Source organism: Ictalurus punctatus, chromosome 15 (genome assembly GCF_001660625.3).
Source record: "Ictalurus punctatus breed USDA103 chromosome 15, Coco_2.0, whole genome shotgun sequence".
In the NCBI taxonomy this organism is placed as follows: Eukaryota; Metazoa; Chordata; class Actinopteri; order Siluriformes; family Ictaluridae; genus Ictalurus; species Ictalurus punctatus.
In genome coordinates, this window is record NC_030430.2 from 12,391,859 (window position 1) to 12,413,314 (window position 21,456).

At 38.2% G+C, this 21,456-nt stretch overlaps 1 protein-coding gene across 9 annotated transcripts in view; it reads right to left on the reverse strand.

The window, feature by feature from the left end:
- Positions 1-21,456, reverse strand: part of rgs19 (regulator of G protein signaling 19) — a 52,300-nt gene that overhangs the window by 14,158 nt on the left and 16,686 nt on the right. For 5 of the 9 annotated variants that reach the window (XR_006983780.2, XM_017487189.3, XM_053686094.1 and 2 more), the window contains 3 exons: positions 3,588-3,727; positions 2,401-2,487; positions 997-1,231 (listed from right to left, as the gene is read on the reverse strand). Coding sequence is in view for 8 of the 9 variants with exons in the window: in XM_017487189.3 (XP_017342678.1) it covers positions 997-1,231; positions 2,401-2,487; positions 3,588-3,727 (462 nt within the window). In the remaining variant the exon portion in view is untranslated. Of the gene's footprint in view, positions 1-996; positions 1,232-2,400; positions 2,544-3,587; positions 3,728-15,203; positions 15,329-21,456 lie in introns of those variants that run through there. The other 4 variants (XM_053686092.1, XM_053686093.1, XM_053686097.1 and 1 more) reach the window with 3 other exon arrangements.

Genomic DNA, 21,456 nt, shown 5'->3' on the forward strand with positions numbered 1-21,456 from the left:
CTTTTTTAGTTTTCACTCAAATGATTTTGTGTGTGTACTTTTACATTGATGTTATGGTTTTATGCTCTAAAATATAGTACATTCTTTAGTTTATATTTTTATTTCAGTTTTCAAAACAGTTAGGCTCAATGATTATGATCGATTAAGGCTCAATCGATTTTCAATTGAAATTGCAATTTCTGAAAGTGTGGATAAGTGTGCAACCCCTTAAAAAACATAGTAGACTGGCAATGTAAATTCTATCTTGACTCCACAAGCGTGATGCGTAGTCTGGCTAACCTACTGTATGAGAGGACGAGTTGCTGCAGTCACATGAACGAAGCAAGCGCTAGTTAGCAGCAAAAATTGTGTAGGCTTGCAGTAGTGAGCCTGGTCCGACAAGTGGATGTGAATCCAACAAGTGAAGCCGACCTTACAGACAAACAAAATTGCATATCAAACGTCTGGAAATATTTTGATTTCAGGAAGACAGACACCCTTCAACAGCAGATGATTTGCAAAAGATGCTGAAAAACAATCTTATACCAGCATCTCAGATGGTAACACAAATCACAACATGATGAATGTTTAGCTAATCACAATTCCGGAGCACAGCCTCGAGCTGTTAAGTAGCCCATTATCACTCAGATGTTTAAAAATGCATGTTAAATCAAAATCGCAATGCTGGCAAAAAATAAATTAATTGCAATTAGATTTATTCCTGAAGTGTGACCCACAGTCTAAAATCTTTTCTGCATTATGATTTTCTCTTTGATTGGTTTTTATTTCCGTATTTAATTGTACCTCATACTAAATGTCTCATTTGTGTCCTGTATTACTCTATTTGTAAGTGTCTAACTGGTTTTGATGTTTTTTTTTAAGCACGTTGCACTGCACTTTGAACTGCAATTAAAAAATATAAAAGGAACTATATTGTCTCTATATAATAATAATGATAATAATAATAGTTATTATTATTATTATTATTATTATTATTATTATTATTGTTATTATTACCTCTTTAGGTGAAAGAATAGAGATGTAGTCTTCGTAGATCATGCGTGCCTTCTCCTCTATCATGTTCTTGCTGATTTCCTTCTTCAGATCCTCGCAGGCCAGCCAGAAGAGCATATTCTCCTCACTGTACTCTGTGCGTAGAAACTCGCGAAACACGTTCCGGCCTGCCGGGTTCTTCATCAGCTTATCGAAGGACTGAGCCCACTGTTTCATCTCCTCCACCGTTGGTTTGGTGCTGAAGAAAAAAACCCAAACATTTAATTAATTTGGGCTGCAGACGAGTGTGTCCTCAGGCTGCTTAGTGTTTTTTATGTTTTATTTAAAACAATGGGAAAAGCTATGGAATGATCAAGTGCTGCACAGCAAAACTATATACAGAGCAGAAAACACCTGAGATTTCTCACTATTAGGGGTTTGCCAGAAATTCAGATTTGTCCCAGTCTTAGAACAAGCTTGGGCATTCAGTGGGATGCAAATCTCAAAAGTCCATCATACTAATGATAAAATTCATCTGAGACCTGCAGCCTACAACCTGCCCTGTTTTCCAAAATTTGCAAAATTCCCCCCATGACTTACAAGTATCTAACAATTATGTCATGAGTGGTGTACCGTTGATTTCTTTTGAACTAACTACCTACAAGGCTAATTAGTAGTGGCCAAATTAACATCAGATGTTGCAGTTGATTACTACCTAACTAAACCTATCTTCCTGCTCTTTAAACGTATTTCAGTTTACATTTCTAAGAAATCTGGCTTTTGTTTGTGGTTTTAGAAAGGAAATCAGGTTGCAATGCATTCTGGGGCCAGTTGAGAGTAATAAAGTATTAGGATATGGTGACAGCGGATTCCTCCGAAAAGAAACAATAACCGACAAAGGAAACTGACATGTATTTAATTAGTTTGCGTGTTATGATCCATACTTGAGGTTGTTTGTCATGTTGTTTCTAGCTTGAGCTCTTCTATCTGCGATATGATCAAAGAATATAAAGAAGTATAATTATTGTAAAACAGCAAGGCCCACTAATATATTTTGAAAATGATAACCATGTTAGAAATAAGTAATTATTGCATAGCCAGAACAGATGCCTGGAATAAAAATGGTCAAAGGCCCTGCGGAAGTGCCATAATTTTGGTGGCTGGAAGTGCTTGGGCTTCTGATCAGTAGTCCTGAGCAAATATCATACATAGCAATTGCTAATGAAGTGGAACAAACATGGCATTTATATTTAAACAAGATCTCGGCATCACAACAGAAGGTTCGATTGTTGTGGGATTCTAACGTTTATTATGATGCTCAAGCTAGAAAACGTTTGAATATGCTCCAACCAAGAATAACTGAGAAGGCTGTATTCGAATATGTGTCTGTGTGTGTGTGTGTGTGTATGTATGTGTGTATGATCTCACCAAGCTTCACAGTTTGGTATGGTCTCCAGCTTAGTCTCCTGGGCTTTCAATCTCTGGCGACTCTCATCTTCTCTCCTAATAGTGAGACTGGAAGGTGGTAAAACGGCATTGAGAAATAACAGTTGTGCCCGAACCATCTTGGCCTGGCCACACAGACACACACAGACACAGACACACACACACACACAGATACACGTGACATGAAGGGACAAACATTCCTAACACATACACTCTCCAGCTCACCCTTATTATTGTACACATACACATGCTATTTATCACAGAGATATGTTAAAGCATGTGTAGCGCTACAATCTTGAGTCATGGAAAAGACCTGGGATTCTCATCTCGCTCTAGCTGCTCAGATAGCAGCTAATACGCTACTAAATGGCCTGAAAGTATAATGGAATCATTCCATTTCAAATAAGTCATATGCTTATATAGGTGGGGCAATCAAACTTCAGATTTTTCTGTCTGCTATATGGTCACTGTGGTCTTCAAATCTGTTTCCATATATGATTTTGTTCTGCTTGTGACCACAGAAGCTGTCAATAGAGCAGTTCTGAGCTAGTCAGGCTGACCGCAAAACCTCAGGCCCTGCTTCAGCATGTGGCCACGTGCTGCGAACACTGCACTGTGGTCCACGACTTACACCTAACACAGATGTGTGTAGCTTGGCTGCGGTGCTAGATCTTCCAGTTGCAGCTTTATGCTATCGTTTATGGAGATTCTGTCAGAAATAGATCTGTGGAAGCTCTTTTATTAGGCTGTAAAAGCATTCCTAAGTGGCTGACAATGTACATGTGTGTGTTTGTGTGTGTGTGTGTGTAAGACAGAGAGAGAGAGAGAGAGTCTGTGAATATGCAGCCATATCCCACAGAGCTCTTGGTAGAATGAGAGCAACCTCCTGGTACACAGCGCTCACACACACACACACACACACACACACACACACACACACACACATATCCAGAAACACATGTAAAAGGACAGAAGGCCTTGTGAAATCAGTGATGAAGAGGAAGTAACTGGAATTGTTCACGTGACAAAAAGAAGGTATATCAAATCAAGGACATGAAATCAAACTAACCATCAAACAAACTGCACCAAGGAAATCAATTAAACAAAAAACAATAATATTTAACAAAAATAGAGGTGAGAAATAGGTGAAAAGGGTGTATGGGTCATACCAAGAGCAGCTACAGCAGCAGCACCAGCAGAAGCAGCAGGCATTGGGTCTCTGTGTGGGGGGCGAGTGTTGCGCGCGGCTCGGGGACATCTCGCTCCGTGTCATCGGAGACTCGCGCTCTGCTGGGACAGGGCCTGTGTACTGAGACACACACACAGTAAGGCACCTGGACAGCGTACACACCAGTAGTGTCTAAGTGTGAGTCCACTACCAAGAACCATTTAGCCATTTGAGACTAAAATATACTTAAATATCATGTCTGTTTAAATGTTTTTAATTGTTGTGACAGCAATTGTGACCCCAAGTGACCTCATTATGGTTCTCTATGCATTAAGCACTATTGTTGCTATTGCTGTCAGTAAAGAAGAATCATTTTTACTTATATTATTGAAGAATGGTGCAGTTTGAGAAGTATAATTTAACAAAACTGCATTTAGTGCTTCATTACTGATTTAATAAAAAGTCAGACTTTTGGATCCTATACATGCGATCACATGCTTACATACAAATACATCCACACACATGCACATTATACAGAGGTCATACATTAAGATGCACACAGTCGTGCAGCCACAGAATAAATCAAAATTTGCTGTGTATATGACACATAAACATCTACCAGATATTTGGTCCTTCAATATCACAAACTTATACAGTCGTGTGAAAAAATAAGTACACCCCATGGAAATTGTTTTTTTTTTTTTTTTTTTTTTTACACATTTGGACAAGCAATCTTTAAAACAGTACATATTTCTAAAATGTAGATACTTTATCAAAACCACAAGGAAAAGTTGAGTTTGCAATCATTTATTCAACAGAAATATAAATAGATGTGATATTCTTCTGTGGAAGAAGTAAGTACACCCTTGGCCTCAGAAGCTAGTGTTGCCCCCTTTAGCAGAAATAACATCTTGTATTTGTTTTGCATAATTGTCCACCAGTCTCTGACATCGGCTTGCTGGAATTTTTAACCACTCTTTCATGCAATATTCTTTCAATTGCAAGATGTTTGAGGGTTTTCTTGCATGTACTGCCCGTTTCAAATCCCCCACAACATTTCAGTAGGATTCAAATCTAGGCTTTGACGAGGCCATTCCATAACCCTCTTTTTCTTCTTTTTGAGCCATTCCTTGGTGGATTTGCTAGTGTGCTTAGGATCACTATGCTGTTGAAAAGTCCACTTTCGGTTCAACGTCAACTTTTGGACAGATGACCTCACATTATCTTCAAGCACTCTTTGATATGATGCAGAATTCATAGTTGAATCAATGAATGCAAGCTGTCCATTCCCTGAGGCAGTGAAGCAACCTCAAACCATAACATTCCCACCACCATGCTAGACAGTTGGTATGAGGTGCTTCTCATGAAAAGCTGTCTTTGGTCTATGCCAAACAACTCTATCTTTGATTCGTCTGTCCAGAACACATTATCCCAAAAGGCCTGGACTTTGCCTGTATGCTTGATGGCAAACTGTAGTCTTGCAAAGGGTTCTTCCTGGCATGCTTCCCATGCAGGTCAAATTTGTGCAATCTCTTTCTGATTTTAGAAGCATGCACTTTGACACCAACAGTTGCAAGACTTGCTAGTAGATCCTGTGATTAAATTTTGGAGTTCTTGGAGACCTTATTTTGTTTCAGACGGTCTGCTCTTGGGCTGAATTTGCTGGGACAACCAGTCCTGGACAGATTGGCAGTCGTTTGAAATCCGACCCACTTGTAGATGATTTTCCTTACAGTGGAATGATGTATTTGAAATAATATGGAGATCTTTTTAAATCCCTTGCCAGACTCATAGGCATCCACAATTTTGTTATTCTGAATTCCTTATAGAACTCCTTAGATCTTGGCATGATGACACCACACACTTCAGTAGCAAAAGGAACACCAGACACTAGATATGAGAGGTTTAAATAAAACAGGTTCCACCAGCACTCGCTAAGCAGGTTCTAATCACTGGCACCCAATCTTGAACACCTGATTCTTATCTTATGGATTTGAGGATGTGATAAATGTAGGGGTATACTTACTTTTTCCATGTGACTGATCTGTTTTTTTGGTAATTTAAATTGTGAAAATTACTATAAAATGTATATTTTATGTGTCATTTGATAGAGTGAATCAACTTTATTAATAGGCACAGTTTCAAAGAGGATCAAATGTTTGCTTGTCCAAATATGTCAATAAAACAACAATTTCCATGGGGTGTACTTATTTTTTTACATGACTGTATTTGAACAAGCACAATACCACAAAAACACATGCTTTTTGTAGCAACTGGGTCATAACGTATTAAATACTTGCCATTAACCATTAAAATCTCATAATTTGTGTGCCTTTGGAGTTTTAGTCAATCCTTTAGTCCTAGTGTTATCTTACCAATTATTAGACTGTCTGAAAAGTACCAAAAACAGCATGGTCAGTAAATCTGTCCATGAACATAAACTATCAGCGTGAGTGCTAAAGAAAGAAAAGGAAACCAGACAGCATAATGAGTCATTCGGCTGTGCCATGAGGAGATAGCAAGGTCTTTACCAACACACACATACACCCACGGAAATATCACACTATCCTCGCCAACCTACTGATTCTGCCAGAGACACATGCCCAACACACACCATGATATTATTACAATACTTTAAAATAGGGTTGTCAGATTTCAGACAAAGACAGGCCAGGGGGTTGGGCAAGGGGGTCAAGACAATGAAGTGGATGTTGAGCATCCATCCAATATATTATCAATATGAACTTTTATACCATGAAATAAAAGTCATGAATTTATTGTCCATGCAGTGGGATCAGTTTTTAATGTTAATTATTATAAAAGCACAGATCATTCTTACCTACACTATATTGACAATGTTGGAAGCACACAATTGTCTAGAATTTCTTTGTATGATGTAAGATTTCCCTTCACTGGCACTAAAGGACCCAAACCTGTTATATCATTACAATACTTAATACTGTACACAAAGTTTACTGTGCACAAATTGAGGTACATAAAGGCATGGTTTACCAAGTTTGGTGTGGAAGAATTCAAGTGGCCTGCACAGAACCCTGACATCACCACTGAACACCTTTGGGATGAACTGGAACACCAACTGCACACCAGTCTTTCTCACTTGATCAGTGCCTGACCTCACTAATTCTCTTGAGCACAAATTCAAAGCCATGCTCCAAAATTTAGTGGAAAGCCTTCAAAGAAGAATGGCGGTTATTATAACAGCAAAGCAGGTACCAACTCTGTGTTAATGTCAATGGTTTTGGAATGGGCACATATTTTTGGTCATATAGTATCATGTTCAAGTATTTGGCACAAGGAGACAAGAAGTATTTGACACTCAGGTTGATAATATTACAAGGAAAGCCTTCTTTCATCTCAGAAATATTGCTAAGATAAGAAATATAATGTCATTACATGATGCAGAAATATTAGTTCATGCTTTCGTCACCTCTAGGTTAGATTATTGTAATGCCTTATTGTCTGGATGTTCCAGTAGGAGCATAAACAAGCTCCAGTTAGTCCAGAATGCAGCTTCAAGAGTCCTTACTAGAACCAAAAAGTATCACCACATCACCCCGATCTTATCCACACACCATTAGCTCCCAGTAAAATTTTGCATTGATTATAAAATACTACTACTGACCTATAAACCACTAAATGGTCTCGTGCCACAGTACCTAAGCAGACTTTTGGTTTTCTATGATCTGCCACGCCTACATAGATCAAAACGTGCAGGCTATTTGTTGGTACCTCGAACAGTAAAGTCTACAGCACAGGGAAGAGCTTTCTCTTACAAAGCCCCGCAGTTATGGAACAGCCTTCCAATTAGTGCTCGGTACTCAGACACTCGGTTTTTAAGTCTAGGCTGAAAACATAGTTGTTTACTCAAGCTTACCATGAATAGACTTTCTTTTACGCAAAGTACACAGTCTTATCCATCACAGGATATTAAGCATACCTAATAATCTCTCCCTCTCTTTACCTCCCTCTCCCCTTCTGTCGAGCCACACATGATGTTATGGAGATGCCAGTGATCCTGACCATTTCTGCTTTCCGGACTTGCCTGATCCATCCTGATGTCCTACCTCTGGATGGAGCTCTCATCAACTGGAAGCTACAGCCTGGGGATTTCTAAGGATGGTACCACTTGAAGTACCATGAAATGGTTTTGGACCTCAGTTCCACATGAACATTCTTGCTGTGGTTGTTGGGACTACGGTTGCTAAAATGGCTTTGGGACTGCAATTACCATATGCAGTTTTGCACTCATGTCTCCTTTGGTGAACAGTGGACTAGTTCAACAAACAGACTTCATGTAAGAACCATAATGAACTTTCTTTTACTTTTACACTATCAGTTGTTACTGAGATGAGGATGGGTTCCCTTCTAACTCTGGTTCCTCTCAAGGTTTCTTCCTCATATCATCTTAGGGAGTTTTTCCTTGACACTGTCGCCACCGGCTTGCTCAATAGGGATAAATTCACACACTTAATATCTGTATCCTGTGTTTATATGTTTCAGTAAAGCTGCTGTGAGACAATATCCATTGTTAAAAGCACTATACATGTAAAATTGAATTGAATTGAAGTATTCAGAAGGTTTTTATTTGCCACAATGCTATAACAAGCTGCATCATTTTCATTAATGCTGATGTCAGGAAGGTTACAGAAATGCAAATATACAGTATAAACTTGTTTAAAAAAACAGTAAAAACAGTTTGTTTTAAATGGGGAGAATGTAAAATAATTTAAAATAGTTGGCTGATGGTGGTGACATTGATGTATAGGATGGTTGTGTGTAAATTTGCATACCAACATATTACATAGTTGTATAACGTTCACATATCTAGCAATTGAAAATCCTTATGTGTGTTTGTGTGTGTGTGTGTGTGTGTGAGAGAGAGAGAGAGAGAGAGAGAAGCACATGGAAAGAGCTAGAATGGCACTTCATCTATTTGAACAAAGTTCTTGGTCAGATATTTTAACATGTAGTTGATTATCATCTGGCCACTGATCCTCAGAGCACAAAATCAGACATGTGGTAACTTTAAGAACAAAAAATTAGTAGTTGAAGTGACAGTTCCATCATGCTTTTCAATTGTTGATAAGCATGTTTCATAATGCTACCTACAAAAGGAGGCAAAATTAGCCACCTGCAGTACAGTGATATTTTGATGTGCCCATTGCCTATTTTCACTTTCCCTCCTGCCTTATTTTCCTTTTTTCAAAGAACACTTTTGTTTTTTTGACTAAAGACAGCAAGTGGAGTCCATCCACATCGGATCCGTCTAAATAATATCAACTTATCTTCTAGGTACGTTACGTTAAACACTCAATATGCCAAGCAATCAGCTTGTTCAGTGTGTTTGTGCAGGATGTTTAGTCATTCTTCCTCTCTCATTAATAATAGCTTCATTTGTGTATATTAGTTAGCTCTCTGACAGAGAAGATTACAACATTAGAGGTGCACATCCAGACTCTACAGAGGGTTAGTGAGAGCAGTGTAGTTTCTGTAGGGGAAAGTCTGGATGCCTTAGGCAGAGATAGCAATCCCCCAACTCCGGCATTAGAGCCCTCACAGTGGGGCAGCACAATTGCAAAGCCAAAGCTAACACTAAGGCTTGCCCACAGGAGCACCACTCCTCTCCGCTTCACGTGTCCAACAGGTTTGCTCTGCTCAGTGAAGCACCCACTGAGAAACCTAAAAGAGTTCTGGTTATAGGAGACTCTAAAGGCACATGATATTAGATAGGCCTTTATGGGGTTCCAGCACCTTTACTGAGGTGTACCAGGATCCAGGGCACTGGACACAACAGGTAATCTTAGGGTCTTAGGCAAGCACAGGTTGTCAAAGATAGTTATTCATGTAGGAGCTAATGGTATACGTCTTTGTCAGTCAGAGGTTACTAAGAGTAACCTAAGAGATTTAGAGGTGTGTAAATTAGCGAAGGCAATGTCCGATGCAGTAATAGCTTCACTGAGTTGTCACTTAGGTTCCATAATATCGAGACTGTGTCTGTTCCCTGAGCTAAACAAAAATGTAGAAATTTTCAGAAAGTTGGTTATAGTAACCTAATTAACATAAAATTTGATCATACTGAACGCACAGCCGGCACCTTTGATCTGAAGCTAGGACTGTTAAATATTAGATCTCTTACGTCTAAAGCACTTATCGTTAATGAAACCATTACTGATCAGGAGTTTAATATAATGCACTAAATGAAGCTAGCCCTCCTGGATACTGTTATATACATCAGCCCTGTCTAACTGGCAGAGGTGGAGGTGTCTCACTTATTTATAATAATAATCTAGGCATCACACAAAAACCTAGTCATAAATTCAACTCTTTTGAAGTTCTTTATACTAGTATAACATATGTAGCCACAAAAAATAAGTCTACTGAGTCGATTCCGCTTATTATTATTTACAGTTCCACAGGGCCATTTTCTGGATTCCTTGGTGAATTTGCAGATTTTATGTCAAACCTGATTGTTTCTCTAGACAAAGCTTTGATTGTTGGTGACTTTAATATTCATTTTGATAACCTGGAAGACCCACTGAGAACAGCGGTAGAGTCTATTCTAGATTCAGTAGAGGTCAATCAGAATGTAATAGAACCCACTCATAGTGGTAACATGCTTGACCTGATACTAACATACAGATGAAATGTAGAAAATATAGTCACATTTCTGCAGTCTGAAGCTATCTCAGACCATTATCTCATCTTGTTTAAATTGCATATTGATCATAATATTTGCACCTTGCCATGCGTGCATTCACATCAGCTACTGCTTATTTTAACAGCTTACTTATTTTTTCAATAACCTCCCAGAGATATCAACTATGATTGGATTACTGTCTGATACCAAAGAACTTGATTCAGATGACTGAATGCATAGAGTCAACGTTCTGCTACATGCTAGATAAGGTAGCTCCACTTAAAAGAAAAATAATTAGAGAGAAAAAGCTAGCACCCTAATATAATGATCACACACGCACCTTAAAAAAGACCACTCGACAATTAGAACGTAAATGATGTTAAACCAAATTGGTAGTATTTCAAACAGCTTGGAAGGAGAGCTTCCTGAACTATAGAAAACCTTAGTGTTGCTAGATCAGCCTATCTCTCCACCCTAATTGAAGATAACAAAAATAATCCTAGATTGTTATTAGACATGCACCAGTAATCGGTATTGGCCGATAAAGGCTATTTTTCACGCTGTCGGCCATTGGCCAATAGTTTAAAAACAGCCAATGATCAGGGCCTGTCAAGCAAAAGAGGGCGGGAAAACACATCGATTTTGTGCTGTGTGTAAAGATGATGTCTCTTGTGTGGAATGATGACAAAACTTCTCGAGCTGAATTAAAGGGCCAGTACACTGAAGAAAGATTTAAATCAAGATGAGTTGACAAAAAAGTATATATTGCACAGAAAAATATATTTGTAAAGTAGTGTATTTCATATCCAGTTAGTGTTAATATATAAAAAAGTTAATATTATATATTACCAGTTTTATGTCAATGATGAAGTAGAAATGTTTTTGTTTGTGGTGAGTGAATGTGAGACTAACAGGAGCTTTTTAGAATTCAGTCAAAGTTAATAGGAATTAATAACATTCAATAAGTTAAGAAATCTTACTTTAATCTTCAGAATTTAGTTAATGTGTTAATGTAAATTTGAGTAATGTGTTTTCTGTTTAGGAGACCAGTTACTGTGAAACAACTTGTTGAAATGGAGAGAATAAAGTTTTCATTTGCATTTTGTTCAGAATTGTGGAATTAATTATTATTAATTTAAAAGAAGGCGTATCGGTATCGGCTGATATCACTCTGAACAATCGGTTATTGGTATTAGCTGAGAAATTTAGTTTCGGTGCATCTATAATACACACACACACACACACACACACACACACACATACATATATATCTGTGCCAGCAGTTTAAAAGTAGTCCAATTTTGAAGATAAATACTGCCTACACAGCTCTAGGCAAAACACGTATACCTTTATTTTACATGTGGCTTTGAAAAGTGAACAAAATTACATGCAAAACTGGCCACTGCTAATTACCCAAAGTTTAGTACATTGAACAGAATATGTAAAATCAGCCCCAATTCTCTTTTCTCCACCTTTTTTTCTACAGATTTCTCACTTTTGTGCAATGGATACTGCACGTGGGAGAGAAGTGCAATTTGCCTGCGGGCACATATATTGCACATTTAGACTTGCATTCCAGTTTTGTAATTATGCAGCATTCTGCACAAAAAATCCTCTACAATATATGTATCATGTAAAGGATTTTTTGTGTAGAATGCTGCTTAATTACATCTCAGATCTAGGGTAAACAGGCCCTAAAAATGCATCCACACTCTCATTGCACAAGTGTTCTCAGCTCTGGTCTTATTTTTAATTTTCCAAAAAGGCTCAGCCATAATTATTTTCTAAATACATTTACAAATACATGTAAATACAAATAGAGAGGCCCTATGCCTCTGTCCACTGACCATCACTAATATCATCAGAGTAGCATGACAGCCACAGCTACACACACAGAAGACATGTCGCATGTGTGCATGTGTCTGTGTGCAAGTAAGCAAGCGAAAGGGAACTAGGGAGTGTTAAAACAAAAGTGCTTTGTTGCTTAATGACCTGATGAGAGTATAGAGGCATATTTAGATGAATGGAGGATCTCTATAGACCCAAACACACACACACACACACACTGCCTTGTTACAGTAAAAGGATCTCATAATGGAGTCTCTGGCCAAACCAACAAGCCTTAAATTGTAACAACAACCCTCTGTAGCTGAGGACAATACACACACTATCATTTTCCTTTGCAAGACTGCACAGCCGTGAGCTGAAACAGCAAGGGGAAGTTTGTGTGAGGGTGGAAGGAAGTAGACATTTATCCTGTGGAGTACCCAAGAGAAGCACTACATATCTAGGAGATTGACGAACAGCTTACAATTGGGCATACAATAACTGCTCAGGAATATACCATGTGATAGCCACCACTCTTTACTGCTACTGGGGATATCACCACTACAACAGGGTCGCACTCAGCTTTTAAAATGTGATAACACTTTAGTGTATCCTGAAGAACTTCCTGAAGGTCTTTACACTCATAATAAAGTTTTCCAACAAGCAATTCAGAATTCAGTGTTTTTGTGTGCGAGATCTACTGTCTTCTTTTTGTGTGTGTGTGTGTGAGATCTAGTGTCTGTGTGTGAAATCTAGTATCTTATTGTTCATGTTTATATGAATGACTACTATCATTTCTATTCCTGTGTATTATAAATACTACTGCAAGTATTCTTTGACTTATTGTCATTCATAGTTTAAAATATTATGATTATATATAAAATATATGATTACAATATGATTATAATACGATTAATGTTAACAGCCTTCCTAAGTATTCACTTGCTCCAACCCTTTTTTCAGTTGAGACTCTCACTACTACTAAAATAAAATCTTCCAGTAAGTCAGTATGGATAAAAGTGTCTGTTAAATAAATAACATATATGCAAATAGCTACAGATTCTGATCATAACTGCGAGCAGAGTGTTAAACAGAGAACCACCTCTCCTCCTGATTCTCCTACTCTTCCTCAGAAGAAGACCTGCATTAAGTAGGAATTGTAGGTTTCCTCTTCAAGAGTGCATATGATGCAACTTCAGTTTATGATGGGTTAAAAATGTCTCTAAAGGCAGACATGGTGAATGTAGACCTTCTTAATATTCTTCTGAATGACAATGTTCTTAATTAGCAAAAAGATGTGTGTTTGAATGTTTACAAAAGGAGCAAGCTCTTTCCTTTCCAAATTTCTGTTTCTGGCCTTCCCTCTTTCCCTGCTTTTCAGCATGACATAATGTAGTTTCAGCCAGCGGACAGTAACTCAGGATATTTTTAGCTCTTGGCAGCCCTGTATCCCTCCTGTCTGTTCTTCTTTTGTTTCTACTTATTGCTGAGTCTATTTTCTTCTACAGGGTTAGTAGGTGTGAGTGTCTGTTTAATCTACGTCAAGAGGAGAGTTAAGTGTGTGTGTGTGTGTGTGTGTGTGTGTGTGTGTGTGTGTGTGTGGGACAGGAGGGTTAAATGTAGTTGAGGCATGAGAACACACTGTGCACTTCACACACATTGTTAAAGTAAATAGAAGAAAAATCATCTTGTTTGTCCCTGGTGGTTTCCACTTACTCCTAGTGAATTTCCCTCTGGAGAATCTTGGTTCAGCGGACAGCAAGATTTGTATGATTTTGTTCGACACCATGCAGTGACTGTAAGGACAACATTTGTCTTTTTTCAGCCCTGACAATCAATTTCATTTTTAAAGCTCTATTTATGCACGATGCATAAAAAACCCAACGTGATATCTCACCATCATTCAATAATAAAAATAGATGACAAAAATATTCATAATTTATTAACTGTATGCTATGAAGCACACTGTGGAGCTATGTTTGATGGAAAGTGCAACTGCAACAGAGAAAACAGTAAAGCCAAAGTCCTCCAAAGTATGGGAACATTTTACTGTGGAATAGTGACTGGAATGGTATTTCTTATCGCATTGTCTAACTGCATTGCAAAATTATGGTAATATTTATCGATTGTTCCTAATTAGAAAAGAATATCTTTTGCTACTTTGTGTAGTTTGTATAACAACTTAATTCGTTGAAATTTACAGAACCTGGTCTGGAATGAATGAACTCTATGAGATGAGCACTTTCTCATTTTAAAACACAAACTCATTTACATGGCATGTTTTCTTCATAATTAATGGCTTGTATTAATAATGCATTTATGTGGATCAGAATGTTCATTATGCAATGTTTTGGGCAGTAACATAACCACCAGTAGTGAAACTATTTGAATCAATTACCTTGTTACTAGTTAAACTATTTTTTTAACCCAGTAATAGCGGTCAGTGATACGACAAATATAGATTTCATATCACAATTCACTAAGTCAGATCTACAATACACGATATGCATAACAATTTATAGGTTGTGTGTCTAGTCATTAAGTCTTTGATTATTTGAACTTCGTTCAGTTCACATTGAAGTTGCTGGGAGTTGATCCAGAAAGACTCGATTCCCTGATTCCAGGCACTGCAAATTAAGAATCAGCCCCAAAGCTTTGGAGTTGATTCTACATACTGAAAACTATTCACTTCATGCAATCACAGCAAGTAAAATGAATTAGCATTCGTGTGTTTGAACCAGTGACAAAACTTCTATGGAAAACCACAACCTTATGTTAGTTTGGGTATCTGATTTGAAAAAAATGGTAAACATAACACTGTGAGCACTAATATTCCCATGCCTTAACAGTTTGTCTGATAAATATCAGTAATATTGTAGTTAAAAATTTGTTGTTGTTGTACTTACTATATGTTTTAAAATAATTCAGAATTTTCAAAAGAATAATTAGTTGCAGCCCTCCTACACATATTATCAAACTCTCTCAAATCCAAATGATAGTGTGATTGTGTGTGCACAAGATTTTTCACAGTTTCAGATTGACAGTGCTAAAACAAAAAACAAACAAAAAAAAAACTGTGAGCAAAAAACCAAAGGGTGTGTGTATGAGAGAGTGTTTCTCTCACTATCTAACCTGCTTGTGTGGAGCCATATTCGCTGCTGCACCGCTTCTCATCTTATCTCATCTTATTAAACCTTCCTCCAAAATCCTATTAGGAGGGATCTGGTCAAGTCCTGGCAACCATAACTGCTGCATCACTTGACCCAAAAGAGGAGCAGAAAAAAGAAAGCGAGAGAGAGAGAGAGAGAGAGAGAGAGAGAGAGAAAGAGAGAGAGAGAGAGAGAGAGGCACATTGCAGCTGACTGGGGCTTTTCTCTTGATGCTATATGTTTAAATAGCAATATGATTCTCACCCAAGGGTTTTAACCAATTAAGCACTTATTTGAGAAGTAATCTGTGTGATTAGTCTTCCATTCTTGCAGTCTTAGATCATTAGTACCTAACAGGACCAGATCAGTGTCTAACTACCAGCAAACTCAGAGTGGGGGTTGCATCTAATTCCCTTACAGTTAGAGGGAAACACAATTTAACAAAATCTATCATGTATATAAATGTGCTAAATATCCAGAACCTTACAACATGATGTTGGAATATTTGTTGGAGCAAAACAAAACAAAACAATTACAGGAATTACATTGTTGTAAAGGCCCAACAACAGACAACTCTAGTCAAGTTTGATGCATGTTCCCACCAGCTCTTCTGAAGTTCTTTTATGAGCACTTAACTGAGGAATATAATAACAATCACCTTGGATTTCCAAAATGAGAGAAATGCATGATGTGGTGCTTCAGGAATAGACGCAGATACACTGAGCTAGACAGGTCCAGTGTACTCATGCTATTGGAGGTTCTCTTAAGACAGTCCCTGCACCAAACATGAAGCTCTGCTACACACAAAATTAGTCACACATTTATAAAAGTGGAAGTTTTTCCACCACTCACGGAAGTGGAGATCCCCAGAAGTGGAGGCTCAGAGACATGTGCTTGTGCGCACACACACACACACACACACACACACACACACACACACACATCAAGACACACACGAAATCGAGGAAATTATGCAGCACAGAAAAAATCAAGACATAGAGATAGGAAAAAAGCCAATAATGACGATACTTTGCTTATAATGAACCATGGAAGAGACTTCATTTGACCTTGTTTGACCTCACTGAGAACATAGTGCCCCCTAAACACAAAGTCACACACTTGTATGGATAAAGATATGCATATTTAGTCTAAATATGCTTATTTAAATACAAGTATTTAAAACCCATAGACCTAAGTTTGGAAGGAGACAGGGTACATTTGGGTATGGAGTAAATGTTTAGCGGAGTGAACTGTCCTCTCCTATTCCAGATGCCCAGTAAAAATCCTATAACTTTCAGACTACTACAGGTGCAATTAAGAGGCCAGTATAGTTTCTGTCACACCTTTTTTTATTCTCATGCATGGAGGTCAAGCAGGAATTAGCTTACAGTCAGCCACCTCAGCTGAACATGCAGCTCCGTTTTTCCGAGGTGAACTGAGTACATGCGAGAATGTAAGTCGCTGTAAGCCAGGAGGTGCTGTAAACTGTAAGATGGGTCTAGATTAAAATGTACTGAAGTAATTTATCAGTTATATCTACCACATTTAGCAAGTTTCTCATCTAGCACAGACCCATTAACATTCAGTCAGTCACTGTTTAGGACTGACAGGTGTATTTTTCAAATGAGAGCCACTGAATGGATCAGAATAGATCAGTAATGACCATTTTCTTTCATTCATGCACCCTCAAGGATTTGCACACAAGACATTTTCACTTTGCCTACATCACCAAGTCAGCACACATCTCCCCCTAGCCTATAACACCCGAAAGCATAGTGACAACCTCAGAGAAATACTCAGATGTACTCTGTGATCTCCTCAAAACAGAATAAATCCTTCATAGCCTATCTGGGTTGTATTTGGAGCATTTGTTCTCTGCATACTTATACCTGTATTTCTCATTTGCTAACAAGGGAAAAGCTTACGTCAATGTCAGTATGTCTCACACCATGCCACAAGCTTTTACGTCTATATTAAATGACTACAAGACTACAGAGACTACTGATGTGGAGGCCATGGCTTGTAAATTTCACTCCTAAGGTCAGTGGCCCGTTTTACGTAAAAGGTAATGTTACCGTTAATAAAGCTAATCAAGTGAAACATAACAGACATGATGTTGAGTTGTGAATAGTCAGACAGAATGTGATACAGAATATCATATAACCGAACACACGTCCCCACAAACCAATCACAGAGCGCAGGACGGCATATGAGTGTGTCAGAATGTCTGCCTGCTATGCTTACTCATAAACCCCCTCTCGGTGTTGCCTCACAGACACGCAAAAACATGCTTCAACACAGAAGTATACATAAGTATGCCTCAATCTAAAGCTGAAATGAAACCTCTGCCTCTCTTAGAACCACAATTATAAAACTGTTTTTTCTCTCTCTCTAAGCACCCAAGCATGTGCACATGGCAAAGTTTTCAACATTTTTAATAGAATGCATCATTCCAGAATTATTCACAACTTGTATCCAATGGTCTGACGCCCATGTAAGTGAATCCCAGTATAAACAATCACTCACACAGAGATGGGAGAAACACACATGATGCAATAAAACATAATGAATACAGGCTGATCAAACCTGTGTGGTATGGACAAGGTTAAATCCTGAGTTACAGAGATTTGGCCTCTGTACTGTCCACACCAGAGCAAGCAAGAAACAGGCAGAGAAGGGAAGTGTTGTAACTGGCCCGATGTTGTAAGTGACAAAAGGGCGTGTGTGAAACCTCGTGAGTCAGCGTTGTCTCTTCCTCTTTATGCCACTCTGCAGACCAGAGCAAATGATAAGCACACAGGCTACATAAAGACACATCCTCAATGCAACTTTTTTGTACAAAAATCTTCCAGATTGTTTGGACAGCCTTTAACTTTTGTGTAAGTTTTGTGAAATTTTAAGAAATGCTAGAAAACAGAATCATTACTTCTATGAATGGCTGGTTTACATTCTGCGCCACAAAGTTTGTGTCTAAAAATGTTAAATAGTTAAAGAAACATCACTGCAGCTTTTGCCCTTTATCACTTTTAGGTTTTTTGTGCATAAATAATCATGATTATTATAATTTTATTATCTGTGGTGAATCCACTAATGGAGTCAAAATGAAAGGGGGAAGTGCAGAGTCCCTTAGTGCATCATGCCAGTGTGATGTGCTGACTTCCTGTCTTACCCAACCCTAGAGTCCCTCTTCTTACAGCACAGGCCAGGAGTTGGAGATTGTAGGGGGTAAAAGGTTCAGGACCATGCGGGTATGAGAATACCAATAAAAACAGCAAGTTCTGGGATGTAATGTGAAGTAAGTGTTATGCAATTTTTTCAGCTGACATAGCCATTTCACCTTATATGGGTATGAGCATGTGCAGAGTAAACAAATACACTAATACAGTTTTATTAAATTTGCTCCACATGAGGTTCTCAGTAGTGAACTCTGGGGGTCTCTGCCCCCTTTTGACGTGACGGCTTCCACTTGTTCACTACTTGCCTTCTCATCCCCTTTTTTACTCTATTTTTTCTACTCCGCAACTCAGCCATTATTCACCTCTGAGTGTGAGACAGAGTGTTGGCACTTGAGGGTGTGAATTTATTTAATTATGGCATATCTGAAAACATTTCTGGAACCCAAAAAGAACATGAATTCTTTCCTTGATATCCCATGGCGATCTTGATCTTATTCTAGCCATCATCACAAGCATCTCTTGGATGTTTTTACAGTCGGGTCCATAAGTATTTGGACAGTGACACAATTTTTGTAATTTTGCCTCTGTATACCACCACAATGGATTTGAAATGAAGCAATCAAAATGTGATTGAAGAGTAGACTTTCAACTTTAATTCAAAGGGTTTAACAAAAATATTGCATTAACCATTTAGGAATTACAGCCACCTTTTACAGAGTCCCTCCATTTTCACAGGCTCAAAAGTAATTGGTGGCCTGTGTGGCCTGTTTCCTCCTTATTTCATAACAAATTAAGGAGATAAAAGGCCTGGAGTTGATTCCAAGTGTTGAATACGCAATTGGTAGCTGTTCATGTGAACTCTCAATATGTAGTCCAAAGAGGTATGTGTCGATGCAAGTGAAGGAGGTCATCATTTGGCTGAAAAAACCCCCCACAGCTATCAAAGAGATCGCAGAACCTTCAGGAGTGGCCAAATCAACAATTTTGTACATTCTTAAAAAGAGGGAATGCAAAGGAGAGCTCAGCAACACCAAAAGGCCTGAAAGACCACGAAATACAACTAAAGTGGATGAGTGCAGAATTATTTCCATCATCTAGCCAAGTCAAGAACACTCTGGAGGCGGTAGGCGTATCATTATCAAAGTCAACAATCAAGAGATGCCTTCATGAATGTAAATACAGACAGTTTATCTCAAGTCGCAAACCACTGGTAACACTTAAGAACAGAAAGGCCAGATTAGACTTGCTAAAAAAAACTCTTACAATTTTTTTTTTTTTTTTTAAATGCAAAATTAACTTTAAAAGAAGAATATGAAGGAAAGGAAGGGCTCATGATCCAAAGCATACCATATTATCTGTCAAACATGTGGAGAAAGAGTTATGGCATGAGCATAATGGAACAAGGTTTTTGGTGTTTATTGATGATGTGACTGCTGACAGAAGTAGCTATATGAATTATGAAGTGTATAGAACTCTATGCTCAGAAGTCTACACTTCAATCACATATTGATTGCTTCATTTCAAATCCATTGTGGTGGTGTACAGAGGCAAAATTACAAAAATTGTGTCGCTGTTCAAATACTTATGGATCTGACTGTATATTTGTTTCCTTATACACAGAGCTGCAACATGAAAGCAGGAACCTCTCACAACAGCACAATGTGCCTCATCATTTGTGCCAACACAGAATGGTACTGCTAACAGTTGATTACAATATGAAGACTCGAAATGAGCCTCTGTGATGATACATTATAGAAACATTATTTGATTATTTGATTTTTTTTAGTTGTAGTTGCCCAGAAGAAGAAAAATCCCTATTAAATTTTGCAAAGTTTTTCATTTGATATGTTATTTTTATCCACTTCACAGTGATGCGACTCCAATCAAATTATGTATCTCTGCAGGCTCCAAATGGGCTGCATATGGGATGGCTTAGTATTAGGGTTAGAGAAGGTAGAATCATTCTCTGCCGAGATGTGCTAATGCATGTTAGCCCCGTATAATTGGAGTTGTACCACTTATTTGGAGCTGGATTCAGGCTGCAGCGATACATGTCTTGCTCGATGTGGCTGACAGTAGCACGATTTTTACTATGCGGCTTAATTAACAGACAATCATTTCTGAATCAGGAACACGCAGGTATGTGGAAACACTTACGAAATGCTGCAAAACCATCATATAACTGTCCTGCTTACTACATGCGATCACCTTGTGCTTAAACATGTCGAGAGAAAATAAACAGCCAGACTCACATACCTTTTTACATGTGATGCGAGGACAATGAAACACCAGCTCAGCCAAAATGATGACCAACAACTTGCTGACTTTTTGTTGAGAGTGCAAACACAACGTGCAACAATAGAAACTTTGTTCCAAAGACTTCAGAAGAGGATCCCTTAGCCTGCATTAATGCACTTCATTAGCACACTAGCTCACTGTACATTATTACATCACATTTTTTTGCCTTGTTAGTTAGGTTTCACCCAAAACATAGAACTGGGCAGTACACTGAAACTTTTACTTGCCTGCTGGGCTAGCTAATAATTTATGATTTGTCTATCGCCTGTATATTATATATCTGTTTCAGTGAATTCAAAGTGAAGCTGACGGAAATTAAGTGTATAATAAAGATACAAAAGAGTGTAATAAATATACAACAGAAACAGTACAGTCACAGTATCATCAAATCCTCATAACACACACACACACACACACACACACACACACACACACACACACACACACACACACACACACACACCTTATTAACTGAATTAACTGAAAAAATTCTTAATGCAGTTAATTAATGTGCTTGCACCAAAATCTAACCCTAACCTTAACCTCGGTAACCAAAATGAAACCTTTAGACTCTTATTTTTAAAATAAGTTTTCCCATGTTGGGATCAGCCAAATGTCCCCCACAAAGTTAAAACTGTCAGATATCCTATCCTTGTGGGGACATTTTAGTCCACACCAAAATATACAAATATGAATGGGCACACACACACACACACACACACACACACACACACACACACACACACGAGTGGTCACAAACAA